The following is a 21350-nucleotide window of genomic DNA, read 5'->3' on the forward strand; positions in this document are numbered from 1 at the left end:
GTTTCCTCTTGCTCCGCTTTAATAACAGCCCTGTGCGTCACTACCCGCCTGTGACGACTGAATCCCAGCAGTTTTATCGGACCAATCGGACGGGCTTGTTGCGGAACCCTAATCAGCCCGACGCAGCCCGCATTACAAAGCGTCTGCAGTCGGGGGAGTGGATGCGGGTCAAAGCGCATGAGTGACTCCACAAACAGCCAGATATCGCGGCGCTCTTTGGGAGAAACATCTCTCGTGTTTCTCTCTCTCTCTCTTTTTTTTCTCCTCTCTCAAGTTTTTCTTTTCTTTTTCCAAAACTTTGAGTCGTCTCTGAGTCTGCCGAGCGACACACGCGAAGCATCCTAAACGCGATCGAGGAGTGGAAACTTCGAAAACACTCGGAAACTTCAGAGATCGCACTATGATTTGCTTGTTATGGTCATCCCTGATGAGCAGTTGCTTACTTTGTGGCGCCTCGTAAAGTCAGCAGCTGTGACGTGCTACGAAACCATCAAGGAGCGACTCTTTTTGGCACGGCTCGGTGGGAACTACAGAAGCTCTTATGAAGTCCGACGCTTTTAAGATTCATTCTTGGTGGAAATGGCAAGTCGTGCCTCAATAATGGGGCGGGCAGTGGCTTTGATATGCAGTGTATTGATTCTAATCTTCGGGTTCTGCCTCGGTTCTCCTAACCACAGCCATCGGCTGGTCTGCTGGAAAGCCATCCTCAAGTGTCACGGGGAGCCGGAGTGCCATTACGCTTATGACCAGTACCTTTATGCATGCGCGTCTGTCATCAGCGGCCATCGAAAGAAGTGCCCCAGCCACTGCATATCCTCTCTGATTCAGCTCAACCTGACCCAGGGCGGCCCGGCTCTGGAGGACTGCGACTGCGCCATGGACCCGGTCTGCAGGAGCACCAAGCAAGCCATCGAGCCGTGCCTCCCGCGGACCAGCACCATGGGCTGCACCGAGGCCCGGGTGCAGTGCGAAATGGACCCGTCCTGCAAATCCGCCATGAGGGATTACTTGTTCCACTGCCGAAAACTTTTCGGGGGGCAGAGGTGCACGGAGGGCTGCCGCAGAGTCATCGCCAACATGCGCTCCATACCGAAAGCGCAGCAGCTGGACACTTGCGTGTGCGACGGCATCGAGAGGAACATATGCGAGTACATAAAAGTCAGCATGAAGACTTTCTGCTCCGATTCCACTGACAGGTTCGCGGGGAGTGGGTTTTCAGACTCCGAGGAGGACTCCGAGTACGATTACATCGACCAGGGAGATAATAATCCATACGTGGAAAGCTCAAGTGACTCCCCACTTCGTCAGACAGCTCTAAATGTTCTGACCACCATTTTGGTTTTAACCAAATTTATGTGAAAAGCTGCTGCCTCTGAGGACAGTTTAAAAACTCAGTTATCTTAATCAATGTGAATCAAAACCCACTCACATCCCTGAGAAGTGTAACCATCACCTTTTTGGACTGTTAAATTCGACTTATGCTACCTGTCAACACAAATTCATTTAAAACAGGTCATTTTCAGTGTATTTATAAGCCTGTGGATAAGATATAGAAGGTTATTAGTTCACATCCAACAAAATGAGTATGTTTAAGATGATGGGGCCAACTTTTGTAAGCCAGCTGCGTAAATGTAAACTGTAAAGTATATGTGTATAGAGCTGTTTATCGTCAAATGTGTGTGTACGAGTGAAATTTGCACTGTATGAAAAGGTGAGCCCCGCTCCTGTACTGCGTAAAGGAAATGTGTTTTGTCTTAAAAGTGCCTAAAATGTGTTTAATGTGATCACACGACAGGGGGGCGGCCCCGAGAGCCGCTCCATCACGAACCAAAGTCGCCGAATAAGCCGCTGTCTTAATCCCAGATCATGCATCTGTTAAAAAGAAAAAAGAAGCTCTTAGGAGAGATACACTTGACCCTGTAAACGTGGATGTTTGCATTAACTCCTGAATGCTGTTCAAACAGACCTCCTCCTCCTCTCGGGAGGTGGGGAGGTGGAGGGAGGAGGGGGTTTGCAGCACAAATGGAGCCAAGGAGTCGGTTTGTTTATCTTCACTCCCGTGTGTTTGTTAGAAGCCCTTAAAAAAAAAAAGACCATAATGATTTAAAGAAAAAATTACATGTCTGTGTTTGGGTGAGTGGGGATATCGAGTGTCCATTGTGAACGCAGACCTCTGAATGTACGTGCACGTTAAATAAATACCACTTTAAGAAAAAAAAAAAACGATCCCTGGTTTGTGATTTGACGGAGCGTGGTCTGTTTATTTTGCTGCACACCTCAGATTGACTCTCTGTACTATTATTTTATCCACGTGAAATATCTACGAATGCTCCGTAGCCTAGCTGAGTCCTCTCCTGCCGCATATTTTCCTCCAGTTTTGACGATTAAACTGTGATTTAAGTAGATTTCCATAATCATTCCATCAATTTATTGGCTGAAGAGCAACAAAAAGTCAAATCTGATGCACTTTTAGTTTAACACGAGCCGTCGTAACAGTTGTTCCAGTAAATAAAAAGTTGGAATAAAAAATTTTGTCTGAATGTGTCTGAAAACCAAACAACTTTATGTGAGAACATAAGCAAATTAAACGTGGAGACAGTTTCAGTCACATTTGCAATCTGATTACAGCGACTGTGCCCGGTGCCTGTGTCTGCTTACATGCATGTTATTAGTCAGTCGGGTCTCGGTTCGTGCAAAAAGAAGGAGAAGAAGAAGAAGAAGAAAAGCCCTCCTCCTTCACTCTAGATGATGGGTCTTGAAGCCATCGGCGGCCGCCATGTTGCCTTTCACTGGAGAGAGATGGGCCCTCCAGCCCATTGATTGGAAGAGGAGTCGAGTGGCACTTCTATTATGGAGGTGCAAAACACACAATGGCGCGGCGGCACAATGTAGGGGCACTTCATTCACTCTGTTTTCCCTGTGTCACCCCCTTTATCGGGGAGCGGGGGGAGCACGAGGAGACGGCCATCCCACAGGAAGACAGAGGAGTTTATTTCTGAGTCCCAACTCCTGCCGACGCCGTGCGCACGGGTTTCGGTGCGACTCGTTTTTTCCCCATGAAGACAGCTTTCTTTATTATAGTTCGAACCAGTCCAAAATAATACACCCTACAATGGCACGGACTGCTTGAAAAGCGCCAGCCAAATGATGCAGTGAAGGCATTTCTGGGCCTTTGTTAGGAGAAGCCAGAGCCTGCCACTGTCCCTTTAAGAAAGCAGGCCCCCGATCCAACCATTAATAATTGTAATGCCTTTTTATTATTGTGGAGGATAATGAAGGGATGAGAGTCATACGGGGGCCCCAGACAATACATTGCCCTGAAATGTTTTCAATTAACTTTTGGCACCAGAGGAAAATAGGAATGTTGTGTTTTCTTTCCCATGCCGAATCAGAGAACAGTCGACCGGGGCTTTTGGTGCAGGGGAGCAGAACCTCATTAAAACTGCCTCATCATAACTCAAAGTGTTGGCCAGCCTCCCCTCGGGCCCCGCCTCGAGTCATTCGTCCTCTAGGTTACACTACAGGAAACTTTTTTTATTTACAAGACCATCTTCCCTCCTCCACAAGCGATGCTCGTGTGTAGTTTGACCAGCCGTGATATGTAGCTCTCACGATTTTCCACAAAAAGATATTATACACAAATACAGGACCGATCTTGGAACGTGACGTGAATTCTATTCATTTTCAGACGTCGCTCCGCGGTGAAAATAGCTCCCTTCCTCCTGAAGTCTCGGTGGAAAACATTTATTTTTATTTTTTTCAAACTGCTCGGCCGCCAGACTGACTTTTTCCTGTTGAGCCTATTTTGATCGCTCTCAGTCTTGGTATATAGAGAACTGCTTCTAATTCAGTTATTCCTGCTGTCTGTTTAACGTCTACCCTAAAAATAAATTTAAAAAAAAAAAAAAAAGAGGAGGAAAAAAAGACAGATTTAAGCTTAGAGAACAACGGCTGGTTCACCGCAGCTTTTTAGATACGCAGCATATTCATTTTAAAGCTTTAATGCAGATGCATGTCTACTACATCGAAAATGTTCGACGTTAAGTGGCGGAAGGGTCAAAAAATACAAACGTAGGCCATGCCCGTGCACGTTTGTGTCATTGTTGGGCCTATACTTTTGCCCCTGTTGCAAAACGACTGAACAAATGGACCAAGCTGTCAGTGTTTCTTTTTATTTAACTATCTTACACCTATTTTTCTTTTTACAAGCTGTTTTCAAGGGTGTTTTTCATGTGCAAGGCAGAATCTTGCAGATGCACGTCGAAAATGTTCGCCATCAAGTGGCGGAAGGGTCAAAAAATAGAAGTGTAGGCCGTGCTCGTGTGCATTTGTGTCATTGTTGGGCCTATACTTTTGCCCCTGTTTGCAAAAAGACTGAACAAATGGACCCGAGCAATTCCCCTTGTGGATCACTAAAGCCTATCTCAGGCTACGTAGTCCACCCTGCACTCCTCCTTAGTATTTAGCAAAATGTAGCTGCAAAATGCACTTTGATGGAGCTAGCGCAGCGCCAACATTATGAACATTGGTGATGTTGCAACACGTGCTCTCAGCTTTGGACGTATTTTGCTGTCTTCAAACAGAAAAGTTGAAAAAATTACTTGATTTGTGCATCAATAGTTGGTCACATAGCTTGTTTTAACAGCCATTTACTTGTATTAAACTCTTATTTTGCACAACGTTTGCTCATTTGAACCTCAGAAGCCAGTTGGAGAAAATTAGGAATGTCTTGCAACCGTGCACAAAAGATAAATGCACTAATTCTAAAAAAAAGAATTGATAAAATATCCATAAACTGTGTCAGATCTGCAAAACCCAAACATATAAACCACAAATTTGGCTGCTGTAAAACACTTTAGCGCAGACTGGGAGAGGTCGAGTGATTTATTTATCTGTTTTTCCAAATAATTAGACTTTTTAACTCGTTTTCGGATTTTGGCGACAGTTCAGTTTCGACCCAAAAAATAAACAAACTTAGCGAAAGCAAAGTGAAGTGAATAAACCCCAGTGACCCACAATAATTGGAGGGCGATGGGGGGGAGGGTGGGGGCTCGTGAAAAAAGGCAGCACCCTCGGCTTTGGAGAGGTGGGAAAGGTGGAGGAGGGGTTGATTTATGATAGAGGGTTAATGGGGGAAGGGGCTGCGCTGGGTTGAATGTCAGGGATTTTCGAGCCTCTCTGAATTATGATGCAAAGAGGGGGATGTTTAATCAGCCAATCGGGCGTGGGCTTTCCAGGGCGGCTGGAAGAGGAATTGCCCCTCGGTTCCCTCCCCTGTTTTACCTCCTGCAGTCTCGCTAAAGACCGAGTTTTCAAGGAGTGAGAGAGGGAACACAAAACACAGCTGACAAGGGGCATAACTTCATTTCCACGGTGCTGGGACAGCTGTGTGGAGTAATCCGCCGTAGCAGGCTTCTAAAACTTCAATGCCTTTAGTGACCCGGGGAAGCGGGGAGGGAGGGGCGCGGGAGGGCAGCTCCAACTGTGTGCAGGCATTTAAAGAGTGCGAGGGGGCTACTTTCACACTCCTCCAAGAGCTTTTGTTAGAAAAATATCCCTTACCTCTTGAAAAGCAGACTCTGTGTTTATGAGATCAGGCGACAATGGCAGGCATTCTGAAAGCAAACGGGGAATTTATCTTCCAGCTGGTCCGAATGTGGAGAAATGAGCTCAGTTTATTTACTCGGCTTCTTTATATTTAACGCATGACGGAAGCAAATTTATTTATGACGCTGCAGTCTTTCAACGTGCACGACATTTAGGCCACACATTTGGATAACAAGGTTTTTAAACTGGCTTTAAAAGATGTATCAGCTCGGCACTATTATTAGAAAATATGATGAATTCATTTAACGTCGCATGTTTTAAAAGGTTAATCTCTGAAATGTATGTTTAAAGCGTCTAAAAGGGGCAAAACATGGCTCTCAGACATGATGGAGAGTCTCCTTCAAGTCCGTTGAAAGTCTTGCTTTTTTACCGTACGCTACGTGTAAATATCTGGAAAAATATCCGGAGTATGAGGCAGTCTATTGATGGAGGGGGGTTCATTATTCTGTGTAAACTGTTCTTCTGAATCCTTAAGAAAGAACAAAACATTTTAGGCTAAGATAATGGCTCGAGGCTGGGTTGCTGTCTGCGGTGAATGGGGTCTCCCTGGAGCTCAATAAGGTCCCAAAGTTTTACTCTATTATAGCTGACAACCCAAAGGCCAGGGGCCACCACCCCCAGTGGTTATTTCTCAAGTATGCATTCATCACGCCCCCCCACCCCCCACCACCACCACCACCACCACCCCACTACACACACAGGCACACACACAATCTTTTGGACTTTACTCTATTTAAGTGATGACAGAAGCTGAGATTCCCAGAAAGCCTACAGAGCAAAGAAGATGTGCTCAGGTCCTTAAAAAAAAAGTACTACACTATGAGAAAGACTGCCGTAAACGCAGTGCAAGTGTCGTTATTTGCTTTATGCATTGTTTGGCTTACATATTCCTAAATGCTATAGCGGTACACTCACTGCCAGATCACTCTCTGCTCCCTGCTCTTGGCTTAGCAAGGCCTTCAGTGGCGCAAGGATGTCTGGTCAAGCCGTGCAGTGTTGGCGCTAAATGACTGAATTTGAAAACGGAAGGCCAAACACGGAAATCAAAGGCTGCTAGGCTCAGCAAATATACAGGTCATCCCTTTTCCCCATTGTCCACCAACGTCAAAGCAATAGCCCCAAGTTGATTTTGATTGATGATTGATTTTACCACTGACAGTGAGTAGAGTCCCAAGTTAGGCAAGAAAGATAACATACACTGCTGGGAAACTTTTGGACCCTCTGTTATCTGTTGCATCATCTCCTCTGTTCTGTTCTCCTATGCTATGCTATGCTATGCTAAGCTATGCTGTGCTATGCTATGTTTCGTTCTAATTTTGGTTTTGGTCTTTTATCAATTTTTGGATTTGTGTGTTTGGATTTTCCTGCCATCCCTGCAGGCTGCGGCGCCTTTTGTTGCTCACATTAAATTCCTTTCATTGCCAACTCCTGCCTCATCCCTCTCCTGCCTCATCCCTCTGTGTCCTGCATTTGGGTCCAACTTCACCAGCAAATGTGACACATGCATTATATGCATATATATATACATATAATAGTGTTTTGTGGATTGGAGCGTATTTTAACCAGCCCCTTTTCTCAGCAGAGTTTTGACATGTTATGGTCGGAAAAGCATGTGTTAGTAATAATATTAACAATGGCTCTTTTCTGTTCAAGTGTCCCATTACGCCATAACATTGTGACAGCGAGCCAGAGTGCACTGGGATCCTGAAACCGAAGAAGAGGAACGGAATTCAGCCATCTTTTTGCATTTTTTGACATTTCTCCTGTTATCTCTGTGTAAACTGAGAGTATGTTTTCTGTAAAGCATGTATAATTCTAAACTAAATCTGCAGAATATTAGTATATAACCATAAGGAAAACAGAGTGCACATACATATAATCTCTTCCTTTATGTTGTGTTCATGTCCACCACATACATCCCTGTCCACTGGATGTCGTGCTTAGTGTCAGTTTTCTCTCCGTCCGTGCGGTTTCTACTCATCTGGTTCTCATTTGCACAGCACAACCAGCTGGAATGCGTCGCTGCTTTTAAAGATGAGTTATTAGCCCATTAATACTTACTTCAGCCAACGCTATATAAGGGAACCAAAGCTGAATATGGGTTGCAGTCTGTAGTCTGAAGGCTTGTTTGGATCTAATGGCCTGGTTCCTGTTTAAATATGTTTTTTTTTCTGTGAATGGCATGATCGAGTTTTGAATGAAACTGTCTTGAAATTTTTGAATTATTATATTATAATGCATTGTTAACTTGATGATGTTCAGTGCAGTGAGGAATGTATAGACTTGTACAGTGGGGGAAACCAAACAACCCATCCACACACACAGGTACCAACACAGGCGAGCCAGTTGATCAGGAGATGACTCAGCGGTCCACCTGCGGCTGAAGGACAAAGGACACTCGTTTGAAGATAACAATGTCCAAATATAAGAGAAGACAGAGGAGTAAAGGAAGCCATCTATGTCAGATTGGAAAAATCTTCTCTAAACAGAGGAGGTGGACTGAGATTTAATCTGCCATCTATTTACAAGCCCCCAAGAAATTTCAACCCCATTCACACCTTGAGACTGGAGACTCTGAGTGATAATGGATCGTTAGAGCACCATTCACTGGGAAAGAGGACAGGGACAAACAGTGCCCCCCTTCAACGACAGGTAAATATCTAACTGTTAGTGGACATTAGTTGCACCAGTTTCTGGTTGTTAACAGAAACAAGTCAAGCAAGTTTCTGATGGGTTATATCCACAGAGTCTCCTATTTAAATCTCAACTTCCCACCAGTCCCTCAGAACCAAAAGAAGCTACTTGGACGAGTGGCGAAACTCTTTTTAGATATACCATTACCTTGGTGACTAACAACCTTCACAGACATATTTCTACGAAGATAGACATGGAAAGAACTTGCAAATGCTCAGGAATTTAAATTGGCGCTGGTGTTTATATCATACAAACAAGTGCACCATATTCTCCACTAATTTAAATTGTCATCGTCGGCTTAACAGTAGTCTTGACTGCTAGACTCTCCTCTGCACGGAGGTCTGTCCTTCAGTCCTTCTGTGTTGCAGCCGCGTGTCCTGGTGCGTTTCCCTTCACTACAGCTGGACCAGGGGGACCAACATAACCAGTTGCCTTCCTGCACAACAGGTGGTCTTGCGACTGCAAAACATTGTTCACATACAGGGGGGAAAAAAATGACCATAAAGTGATATAAATTTTCCTAGTGGATGAGTTGGGAATCTGTGCGTTCACGCTCTTACCTGCGTGATCAGCTTTATCGGTCTTGACATTCTGGCAGGCCCTGCCCTCGTACAGGTCAGAGCACAGACACACACAGCTCCCATCGAGCAGAGTGAGAGTACCTCCGTTGTGACAGGGCTTACACTTGCACGTGCTATATTCTGCCGTGTACTCCGCTGTGGCCTGCTTCAGGTTTGATATCCTGGTGTTGGCATCTGGCATGTCCAGTGGAATTAACATGTGGATCGGCTCTGGCTGTTTAAAAACAACATGATATGAGCATTATGATTAGAGGAAAGAATACTTTTTACGTTTACTTGAGTTCATTTGTGAAGAAGAAAAAGCTACTCTACTCATAGACTGTATAAATATATCTTTATAATATAATATAATATAATATAATATATTATAATATCTATGTTGTATTGGGCTACACGCCATTTGTTACTCTTTATACTAGATATGCCAGTGGTACTTCTTTAGTCTGCGCTGCACGTAAAGATAATCGCCAAAGTTATTAGTTGTAGAAGTTGGGAAAAGGTTTTCAAAAGTTTGTCCAAATTATTCATATAGAACAGTGGAAATCTTACAGCTAGCACTAGATGAAAACTCAATGCTTCACTAAAGTCCCGAGATTCACTTTTCCAGTCTATCATTCCTACCTCACTGCTTAGCAGCGCAGGGGCATCTGGGATGGTCGCGGCCCATGCCTGGAACGTCTCGACATCCATCGTGCCATCCTTATTTAACTTAGCTCTCATAGCAGCAGCCTTTGTTATAGTCCCTCCCTTGACTGCTGTCATCACCTGGTCCACCACTGCTTTTCCTTCCTCGCCAGCTATGTAGGCAGCAACAAGGGTCAAACTTTTAATGACTTTGCATAGTTGATCCATCAAGCAAACAGAGCATCAGTGTACTTTATCGTCATTTAAAAACAGTGATTAGGCGGGTTTGACGTTGAGCAATGGTCGAAGGCTAGGTTGTGGTTGCTTACGCATGGCGCTCCTTTGGTGCTATGCAAAATTTTGCAGATGCATGACTAGTAGACGTTCGCTGTCAAGTGGCGGAAGTGTCAAAAAAAAACAAATGTGGGCCGTGCTCGTGTGTGTTTCTGTCATTGTTGGGCCTAAACTATATTTTTGCCCCCGTTGGAAAAAAACTGAACAAAGCACACCTTTGTACCGAAATGAAACCAGTTCTTAAAACATTTCGTTGCCATTGTCCGTGCCCCCCCCCCCCCCCCAGTTCTTGTGGTGAACCTTGCTGTTGTCATTCCTGTCAGTTCAAGATAGCCTATCAACCAATCAGCATTCCACCTACACATTTCGTCATCATCCAGGGGTTTGCTTGTTGGAGGACTGCATGCGAGTGTGTCCTTGCAGCTTCTGCTTTGATTGAATTCCCTAGTGCTATTCCCCGCTGAGTCCGGAGTTACCTATTATCATCATCCGGGGTCTGTATATTGACCTACAGACCCCGGATGATGTCTTCTGACCTGGATGATGTCATATCTGAGCGTCGCGCGCATCTGCGACAGTCGGCTTGTTTACCTGCAATTTGCTACTGCTATGGTTCGTCCACAACCTCAGAATTGGAAAAATATTCAGCCACGTTGCAAAAGACTAGCAGTAGAACATTACAGGCAAACAAGCCGACTGTTGCGGAGAGATGACATCATCAAGGTCGGACGACAGATTGATTGACCTACAGACCCCGGATGATAATAACAGCTAACTCCGGACTCAACAGGGAATGGCACTAGCGTATGATAACAAAATATTGGTGAAATTAACTAGTTTCGCAGCAGAAACACAGCAGTTCCCCTTTAAATTGACCTTTCGACTACTGAAAGGTTTTTTAAAATTCCCTTTTACATGGAACAATGGTTGTGGATTTTTCCTGCCATGTCTTACAATGTAGCTGTGCAATAATGGCCAGTATGAGATTGTTCTACTAGGTTTTACTAAGAAGTGTGGGTGTGATCATCGGTAACACGGAGAGCAGACCTGTTTCCTTTGTCGTTATATCTGAACAGGGATTAATTGAGATGTTTCCTTTTCCTCCACGCCCACTCACGAGATCAATGCCGGCGTGGATGCCTAATTTGATGCAATCTTGAACCATTCTCTCCGTCAGCTCTGCAAGAATCAAGAAGATAAAGGGGATGACTGCAGTGAACACACACAGTACAAAACAGTTGGTTTGGAGCAGATGCTGGGGTAGACATACTTTTTTCCTTGATGCTGTCCTGGTTGAGAGCGTAAATCAACTCATATTCGCCGCCAGACTTCCCATTTCTGGTGTAGTGGGTTCCGTAGTCCTCCAAGAAGGCAAAATAAATGCCCTTCTCATACAGCAGAGGCAAATACTGGACGTGCTCCAGGAATTCATCCGCCACCTTTAGCTCACGGGAGCGCATCCTGTAAGTGCTCAGCTGCACTGTTCCCTTTACCCTCATGAAGCTCATGTTCTGCATGTGCAGGGGAGAAGCGTGCACATTTTTGATCATCCTTGACTGCACTTTTGCCATAAACTGCTTTCAAATTGTGTTGTGATGTACTTGTTAGTGTGGGACATTTACCTTAACGGTGGAGTACTCTGTGACCTCCTTAATCATTGATTTCCTTCCGTATCCAAAGTTTGCACCCACATTTACACTAGCATTGATTAAGGACTTGCATAAGGACGGCTCAGTCAGGGTGAATTTGAAAGAAAGTCCCACATCAATGTTAAAACTTTTCTCACTCAGCAGTTCCCTTATGAGGCTATTTTTGTCCTCGTAGATTTCTCTGGAAACCGTTTCCTCCACTAGAGTCTGAGAAAGACAGGAACCCAGCGTATGAGGTGACAAGACGGAATTTCCGCAGACTTTGCCGAGATACGCTCATCGTCATTTCACAAACAAGGAAAATGTTGTGGCTTTACCTGATAGTTGAGCACACCGACATTCCAAGGAAGCCTGTCATACTTCCCAGTGGTTGGGTTCCTCACTCGATCACACCTCCCGTTGAAGTAATCATTGTAGAAGGGGTTCATTCGAGGATCTGCGCCCAAGATGTTGATTCTGCGCATGCATTGACATAGTGGTCTGAATTTGGAGGCCAGGTCAACACCTTGTGCTGTTCTTCATGTTTTTTTTTAGTTATACCTAAAGCGTTTTTGTATGTGTGTCTGTGTCAGGCTGCATCCTGCTGGGGATGGCTGCTGCCATCAAGGAGTGTAATTGCTATGGGGTGGGGGTGCCTGGTCTGGTCTAGGTGGGTGCTACATGTCTAAGTAACATCCACACCAATGAATGTCAGGTCCAAAAGTAGGACAGGGCTGTTTTTTAAGATATAGGCAAAATGAACCCAGTGATCTAAATAGATAGTTTCTATTGTTAAAATAAACTCCAACAAAATTCACATTATCATATTGTTGTTATGAATAGGCCATCCTCTTGTAGTGGCTCCCACTTTCTTCCTTCGACCAAGTCTTCCTTTTAGCTTTATATTTGTGTTATCGGCTATTTGGTTCCAACTAAATAAGATCTTATAGGGGAACTACTGTTTTTTACAACCTGGACCTTATTTCTGGCATAAAATATGATAGTTACTCACCCATATAACTTTTGTGTAATTTGCAGTTGCACGGGAGATATTTAGATCTGCATATATCCATATAGTGGGAGTGACTGGGGCACCAAAACGCAGCCTCTAAATAACGCATTTTCTGCCGCGAAATTCGTTCATTTCACCAATATTTTGTTATGATACGCTAGTGCTATTCCCCGTTGAGTCCGGAGTTGCCTTTTATCATCATCCGGGGTTTGTAGATTGACCTACAGACCCTGGATGATGTCTTCTGACCTGGATGATGTCATCTCTGAGTGCCGGCTTGTTTGCCTATAATTTGCTTCTGGTAGTTTTTTACAACATGGCTGAAAAATTTTCCGATTCTGAGGTTGTGGACGAACCACAGCAGTAGCAAATTACAGGTAAACACGCTCAGAGATGACATCATCCAGGTCAGAAGACAGGCAGATAATGCGTTATTTAGAGGTTGTGTTTCGGTGCCCCAGTCACTCCCACTATATGGATATACGCTGATCTAAATATCTTCCGACTGACTACAAATTACACAAAAGTTATATGGGTGAGTGAACGATGGTATTTTATGCCAGAAATAAGGTCCAGGTTGTTAAAAACAGTAGTTCCCCTTTAACTCTTACCCATATCCTGCTGTCCTGCCTTGCTCATTGTTTTCCAGTTGTGCCTGTGCGCAGGGTCTACGCACAGGCTCACAGTCCTCATCTGACCCATCTTCACAGTCGTAGTCCCCGTTGCACATTAATCTCTTCTTAATGCAAGTTCCTGTGCAGAGATAAGGGGGTTCAAATTAAAGGAATAAATACAGGGGTAGTGTAAGTGGCTGAAAAGAAGCTGAAAGTACCCGACTCGCACTGGAACTCGGTGTCTGCGCATATAGGTGGAAGCGGAGGCTCGCATTCATCAGTGGTTGCGCAGGACTCCCTCTCCCCTAGTGATTCATGGCAGGCCTGACCCCCAAACTGGCCAAATATTTCTACACCTCGGGAACGCCTCTGAGGGTCAAAAAAAAAAGAAATCAAACATCACTCAAGCATCTGCCCTGATTTACCTGAGTTGTTGAAGTTTGAACGCCTTTGGTTAGAGGGCCTTTTTTGACTGTAGAAGAAGTCTGAATGGACTCACTCTGGTGCGTGAGCAGGGATCGCAAGAGGTCCACTCTGACCAGGGGCCCCAGACGCAGTCCACAGGTACTGGATCAGGAATTACAGCTCCCCTGAAACACACACATATTAGCTCCCACCTTCAATTCCCAAAGCACGGGATTGAAAAATCCACTTAGTGTTATTCAAATGAAAGAAGAAGCGTACATACACCCCTTGCCAGAGAAGTGCCAGAGTTAGACACAGGCTACAGAAGCCCAGCTGGAGGGCGGTCTCGGTCCTCATGATGCACCTTTGAACAAATTAAAATGGCGTTGTCCCTCTTCAGTCTTTTAAGCTACGTCTCTGTTAATGATCACCAAACTGGACACAGAACACCGAGAGGGAGGTCCCATCAGAGTCAATACTTTAGGTTTCAGATGCAGCAATATTGATTCAGTGCTCTTAAATCAAAAGCAGAGTCAGTTTGAGTCAAAACATCTTACTCATCCGGTCTGTTGTCAGTCACAAATCAAAAAAACACTTTTTCTCATAAAACGCTTTCACAACAGGGTTAAATTACATTTTCTTACCCGTCAGATGAATATACCTCGATTTCTGAAATCCGAATGCTTGTGTGTTACAAGAGGTATTAGAATGGATCTACTTTTTGTACCGTACTTCCCGATTACTGACACACAACGTCGTAAGAAAGTAAATTCCTGTTTTAGAACTCCACCGAGAAAAGGGAAGATGGAAACAATCACGGCGTTTAGCAAAGACAAACAGCAAAACAACTGGTACACAACGTCGAACAGCAAAGACGGTTACATGCTGTGTTGTGTGGGTGAATATTAAGTCTGGAAGCAAGTATAAACACGTAAAGCGTAGATACAAAGAGAAAAAAAATACAATATAATAAAATAAAAATCAAAAAAGCAGGAAGGTGAGATAAAAAAAGAAAGAATATAAGAAGAAAACACTGCAAATTTGGTATTTTGTGATGATATAGGGATAATAGTGGTAATATTAGAATAATATTTCACCACTTAATACAGTATTAGTGTAATAACCATGATTGTCGCACAGATATACAGGAGAAGAAGAAACAAACAGACGAACAGAATATATCCTTAAAGTTTAAATTGTGGAACAGGGAATAAGGTCCATAGGTAGAGATGTATGTGACAACTTCTATATTTTAACAATACATAAAAACAAACAAAAACAGTTTATACTCATGCATTGTGCCTTATTTATATTTTTAAGAAATCGTCTGCTTACTGGAAACCACCTGATTTGTGTGTTCCCGGATTTGGCAAGGTCAGGCAGATCACTGGAGGCAGGACTGCGGTGAAGCAAAGCAAATATTTAAAGAGGTAGTGTTCGACTCCTGGCATGAAGCATTTAGGTCGTGGCCCCAGCTTTGGGGAACTGAGTTTCAAGACTATTTAAACCCATCTACGTACAGAATTTGAGCTATTTGCAAGAACTACACAAGTCTGTGGAGACTGTGCTGTAGTGCAGCTCTTTGTCCACTAGGTGGCAACATCGAACAAGTAACTGCAATATTTAGTAGCGAGGCTGTGTCTTTCATATATTAGCAACACACTAATATGGAGTCTATATTAACAACATATAGTGCTTATGTTGGCGTTAATGCCCTTCTCTGGTGTGTCTGCTTTCTCTTGTGCATATGTTAAAACGAGCCTTGCACAATGCACAGGAAGTTTTTTTGAACTGTTGCACCCAATGATCTGTCATGTGATCCGTGAGGCTTGTGCTGAGTCTGCAGAACGTTGTTCTTCAAAAGGAGGGAGTGCAGTGTGTAAAAATTAGTTTAAGACAAAAAAGAAAAAAAGACGAGTAAAAGCAGGATTGAATTTAAAAGCAGCAGACGGGGCACGTTGTGTTAAAATTAGCCGATCCGGTGAATCATTATTTACGGATACAGGCGCAGGAGAGATCTCCGCTTTTATCCATCTGAAGGGGTGAAGCTGACATTAAATTTCAGATTATTCAGCATACCGACAACTACGTTTGTGCTGACTTAAACAAACACAGCAAGACTATTCCCTGGTGCCTCCAAAGTCAATGTGGGGGCTGCCCTGTTATGTTACTTTCCCTGTATCTGCAAGCAGAGCTGGGGTAGTCTTGGGGCTACGTGGTCACGGCCCGATGGAGAGGCGCAAATATGTGCTGAAGTCACCACTTTTATGAGGTTCGGCAGCTTCCTTCCCAGCTTTCTCAGGAAACCAGAGGGTAGGTAAGGTGCTTGGCCAATATTTCTCCTGACTAGAAAGGCTTCCTGTTTCGTGGGAGGGGGTGGGTGTTGGAACTATGTGGAAACACTATGTGGAACAGCACATTGCCCAGTTTTACTGTAATTTGCACACTTCATCTACATCATAAAGTGTGACATTGTTCGATGACGCTGCTTCCTGCTCCTGCCACCACTGCCTCGCGTCGTATTTTTAGACTGAAATGCTCGGGGAGCCGTGAGAGGGTTAAAGAGCAGAGAGCGACACAAAGGATAAAATCTAAGGCTGCCTCAATTATGGACGGGAGATAAGTGGCTATCTTAGGTTCTGGCTGTGGTGGCAGCCGGTTCCAGGATTCACGCCCTGAAACGCTTGATGTTTGGATTGTGGCCTTCCTGCCATAAACGGAGGAAAAGAACGCTTCCCATTAGATTGTCTCCGTCAGCATTCTGTCACAAAAAATGAATCCTCTAATGTTGCCCGTGCAGACTTGTCCTGTGCCATCTGTTTCTTGAACACCAGAACTCACTTCTGCGCCTCCCATGCAAGCCTAAGTGAAAACGTAGCATCCAGCACGGCCTCCTGTGTGAAAGTGTGCGGTCGCGCTGGGTGAGCCACACACACACACTCATCGGCCGTGAACGAATGGCATTCACAAGAACAGGGAAGTTTTACCAGACATCATCAGACAATGATGCCAAACCGGAGGGACACGTCACCAAATCTTACTGGAACATATTTTGCACTCCCTGATTTACAGTCCAGCAGAAGTGTTGCACAAGAATGAGACAGTGCAAACAGCCCCGCGCGTGCTTGCACGGATTAGTTCTATTGTTGTGCGAGTACAGCCTCACTGATAACTTTTAAATGTTTGAAAAGAGGTCACGAAAAAAATATTTTTTTCGCCAGTGGAATGGAGACTCTCAGCTGTGTAATCTGGCTTCTGAGCAGCTCATCTCCTAAAAACCAGCCTCTGTCAGCAGAACACAGGATACAAAGCCAGGAAAGACATCCTTCCTCTGCCCCTTCTTCTTCTCTCTCTCTCTCTCATTGCTCAGCTCTAAGCCTACAACCTTGTACATCCATCTTCTCAGCATAAGACAACGTTTATTCCTGTTTGCAGTCCTTTCTTTTGCATTGTGAGAATAGGTGCAGGTGTGGTTGAACTCCTCACGTGGTAGCAGGTGAGGCATAATGTCCATGTCGTTAATCAGGGAGAAAAATATTATGTTATAAAACCTTAGAACACGGGAGTTAAACATACGGTCCGTGGGCAAAAAGCGGCCCACCAGAGGGTCTAATCTGGCCAGTGTCTCTGTTGAGCGGCATTCATATTTTTGTGAAATGTGAAGTGAACGCATCATTTTTCCAACTGTGAGCGTGAGTTTCATTCAGTCTGCAGGGAAATAACGACGTTCACCCCCATTCAGGAAAAAAAAAATGGAAGGTTTTGCGACAGCTGCCAGCCGACGTGTGATTTATGGCCGCCTCCGGCACCGCAGAAGCAACGCCTCCGGCACCGCAGAAGCAATGCCTCCGGGCGCCTCCGGCACCGCAGAAGCAATGCCTCCGGGCGCCTCCGGCACTGCAGAAGCAACGCCTCCGGCACTGCAGAAACAACCCTTCCGGCCGCCTCCGGCACTGCAGAAGCAACGCCTCCGGCACCGTAGAAGCAACGCCTCCAGCACTGCAGAAGCACTGCAGAAGCACCGCCTCCGACCGCCTCCGGCACTGCAGAAGCAACGCCTCCGGCCACCTCCGGCACCGCAGAAGCAACGCCTCCGGCCACCTCCGGCACTGCAGAAGCAACGCCTCCGGCACTGCAGAAGCAACGCCTCCTGCACCATAGAAGCAATGCCTCCGGCACTGCAGAAGCAACGCCTCCGGCCGCCTCCGGCACCGTAGAAGCAACGCCTCCAGCACTGCAGAAGCAGCAGTCAGTGGTTATTCAAAAAAGCAGAACAGATCCTAGCGGAAAAAAATATCACGGGCTGGGTATGGATGGGGAGGTCCGTCAGAATGTTCATTTGCCCACTTTTTTAGTTAAAAGGCGACTTGTTGCTCTCCATTGGTTTGCTTTTGTCTTGTTTGTCTTGTTTTATTTTTGCCTCAGGTGTGCGGAGTTGAGCTGTCGCTGGTCGTTATGCTGGGCCTGGGCTGCCCTCTCACTTGAGGACTTTCCACTCTCCCACTCATCGCCAGATCTTCAGTTTACCCCGTGGTAGTAACACTAGAACCAGCTATTGTCGCCTAGCCTATTTCCTTTGTGCCCAGTCCGAATAACCTGCTTTTCTTTGTTTGCTCCAGGTGCAGCCCACGCTCCAGCCTTTTTCGCCGGCCAGCTCCTCCTAATCTTTTTGTGTCTATTTGGAACTCCGCTCGGGTTTTATTGTTCGTTAAAGTCCTTGTCCTTGAGCCTGAACTCTTGAGTCTCGCGCCTGAACATAACACCGAGACCCAGGACTAAACCGCAGACAGCAATGTGCCCAAACTGCAAATTGTATGTAGTAGTTTATGGCTTAAGCAAATAGTTTTGATCACATGTGCAGAAATCTTGTGATTCTGTATGAATGCAAGTTGACGTTGTTCTTCACAAGCATAAAACAGACTGGTGAGCTGTGAACTCGAGGTCAGCTGACTGGCTTTGGGACTGTATGGTCTGTAAGGCTGCATCTATGTACAGGCTCGTCTGGAGTGTGCTCACTGCTCTCTGTGCCTAAAAATTATTTGCAAATTCCTTGCATGTGTATATATACACCGATCAGGCATAACATTATGTGTAGGACTTATGTGTCCTAATATTGTGTAGGTCTCCCTTGCGCCTTCAAAACAGTTGTGGCTCATCGGATTTAATATTCGTTGAAGCTTTGCACTGTAGCACGATTAACGGGATGTTGTCCTGCTGTTACGGTAGACCCATGGATTCATGGTTTCCAGAGAATCTGGCGTCATGCACTGAACTTTGATAATGTATGGACATGTTGTTCTCAAACCAACGATACCCTGAAAACTGCAGGAAACTATCTCGGAGGTGTTGAGATATCTGCATGGGAAAGGGTTCACTGTGTCTCGGTGTCCCCGCGATAAGGTCCCTGTTTACGTCAATACGGCCGGAGCACTGTAAATTTTCAAGGATTGAAACTGTCAGAGGTTCAATTGCAACAAACACCATTTTGATCCACCAGTAAAGAGCTGCGTTTAAGCCGCCACCAGACCTTTAAAAGCTGTCCGACGGCTCACCAGCATATTAAAGAATCCAAGGTTAGAGAAGTGAAACCCTCCACTCCGCAAGAAAACTACAACCCTGACATCAGCAGTGATGTCAGGGTTGTATTTGTGCTCAGAGTAGATTTGATTTCCCAACAGTTTGCTTGTGTCCTCTATCTCTGGCGCGGTGCCCGTCCCCGCCTGCGCTAACTAACTGGGAAGATCTCATTTAATTATCCCAAAACACACATCTATTGATGCTTATGCAAACACGAAACAGAAACTCTTCCTGTGAGACTCCGGGATTTGACTTTCTTGCCTGGGAATATCCACAAAGTGCTTGAGACTGCAAACACGAAAACTGTCATTACGCGAGCAAATCACTACACGGCGTCAAAAGCAAAATAGACATTTGCACGAAGGAAGTTGACGACCCGTTTTCAGACTTTACAGCAACTGAAGTGAGACTAGTGCACAGCAGAGGAAATGTCATGCCTAAACTTTCAGAAATTGTGCTGTGTTAGCAACAGTTCAACTTTGGCTCTGGCTTCTCAGTCCGCTCTCATTCCTACGTTTCATAAAATAAGGCACGGCGTTTTCCTCTCACTCATGTGTAATATGAATCAACAGTCACCTGATATTGAAGACTTTTAGCGTTAGAAGAGAATATCTGCATAAGTTTTGGCCTCCCGGGTAAAACTCCTCACCACAAACGTTGAGCAACAAAGATTTCTTGCTTCATCTCGTTTGCATCGGCCAAACTCTGGCCACTTTCTCACCAGACAGACACAAAAGTAAATGTTTTTCAGATCACATGTTTTACAAAATGTACAATGACTGCACTCTGTTTTTTTTTCTTCTAACAGTTTAAATGATAGGTTATTATAGAAAATGAGCTCTCTGCGAGGACTGAAGAGGTCTGTTTGTTTTGTCGACTGTCATTTAGTTAGCATGGCTCCCCAAAGGAGAACCTGTGTGCCGTGATCCTTTCTAAGGTCCTAGGATTTTTAAAGTTAGTTTTAAAGTAACACACTTTCAGACAAAAAATATATGTTTCGGACGTTTATTGTACGTATTTCCATTTTTATTTACTATTGTAGTCACTGGTAAAAAATGGAAAACAACACTAATATAGTATTTGAAGCTGATTCTTTAGAAGTTAAATAATTGCTCCCCCTGCATGTGGAGCATTTATTTGGACTCGACTTGGAGATTTCTTTTCTTTTCTGTCTTTTTTTTGTCGTCCTAGCTCTTTAGCTGTTGAACGCTCCATTATCTTGATCTGTATCATTAACTGCAGCCGAGGTACTTCTACCTGACCTTATTTTCACGCCACTTTATGCTTTCTGATTTAGACTTTATTGATCCACAAGGGAAATTGTTTGGTCACAGTAGCTCAGTTGCACATAAAAAAACACTCTTGAAAACCATTATTAAATAAATTAAATTAAATTAAATGTACAATATTTACATATGTACAAGTGTGCAAGAAATAGAGACAGAAGTAAATATACACTACATACATGGAGGCTAAATAAGGTGCAATATTTATCACTTTTAATTGTAACTGTTATTGCACTACAAGCTTTGTTCATCTCAGCATGCAAACCATATCAAATTCTGGGCAGCATATAGCCTAAAAAAAAAGTTAGCTGATTATTAAGGGTATTATTCTGTATTTATTTTTTATTTTTGGTACTTTAAGTGCTATCAACCGGTCATACTTTTACTTAAGCAACATTTTCAGCGTGAAAAATGACTTGATTTGCGCAACAAATACTTGTAGAACAATATTTTTTGATTCATTATTTAATTTTTTTTTTGCAGTGTGGAACTTCTACTTGAACACTTCCTCTAACTGCTAACGGCTAACTGTGTCTGTCAGTTGTTTGCTTTATGTCTGAAGTGACTTAGAGCTGCAGGGCCTAAAATCAAAACAACGTGCTGAAAGACAGAAAAACTAGAAAATATTTCAAAATAAAAGCTTCTGTTCTTTACATCCAGCCAATTTAATAAGAACACAGATCTCAGATCTCTTAAATATGTCTTTTTGTCATGGTTATACTTTATGAAATATTAAAATAGTTAAAGTTCCCAAATCCAAAAGGTAAGCAAATGTTGCAATGGGATAAAAATAGGACCCCAGAGACTAACACAGTGTTTCATAATAAAAGCTTCTCTTCCAGACACTTTAATAAGAGCAGACCTAAGATCTGTTTAATATGTCTTTATGTCACGTTTATACTTATTAAAATAGTTAAAGTTCATATACTTGATGAAAGTCCCCAAATCAAGGGACCTACAAAATATTTCAAAATATAAGTTTCTCTTACAGACACTTTAATAACAGCACAGATCTCAAGTCTCTTAAA

General features: G+C 44.1%; 2 protein-coding genes across 2 annotated transcripts; one reads left to right on the forward strand and one right to left on the reverse strand.

Moving 5' to 3' along the window:
- The first annotated feature begins 323 nt into the window (after positions 1-323).
- Positions 324-2194, forward strand: LOC311508039 (growth arrest-specific protein 1-like). Its single transcript, XM_084572654.1, has one exon. The coding sequence runs from the start codon at positions 580-582 to the stop codon at positions 1357-1359; it is 780 nt and encodes a 259-aa protein (XP_084428780.1). The 5' UTR covers positions 324-579; the 3' UTR covers positions 1360-2194.
- A 6405-nt stretch (positions 2195-8599) lies between these two features.
- Positions 8600-14177, reverse strand: c9 (complement component 9; the record flags this gene model as incomplete). Its single annotated transcript, XM_084571703.1, has 11 exons — positions 13743-14177; positions 13554-13644; positions 13273-13423; positions 13052-13193; positions 11767-11905; positions 11423-11656; positions 11071-11311; positions 10848-10979; positions 9504-9679; positions 8862-9096; positions 8600-8760 (listed from the first exon to the last, which is right to left on the reverse strand). The coding sequence occupies exons 1-11, from the start codon at positions 13814-13816 to the stop codon at positions 8600-8602; spliced, it is 1776 nt and encodes a 591-aa protein (XP_084427829.1). The 5' UTR covers positions 13817-14177.
- Positions 14178-21350: the final 7173 nt, after the last annotated feature.

Source organism: Chelon labrosus (assembly GCF_963514085.1).
Source record: "Chelon labrosus genome assembly, chromosome: 22".
Lineage (NCBI taxonomy): Eukaryota > Metazoa > Chordata > Actinopteri > Mugiliformes > Mugilidae > Chelon > Chelon labrosus.

Excerpts from the sequence above, each read along its gene's own strand:
- LOC311508039 (XM_084572654.1), top strand. The coding sequence starts at position 580 with ATGGCAAGTCGTGCCTCAATAATGGGGCGGGCAGTGGCTTTGATATGC.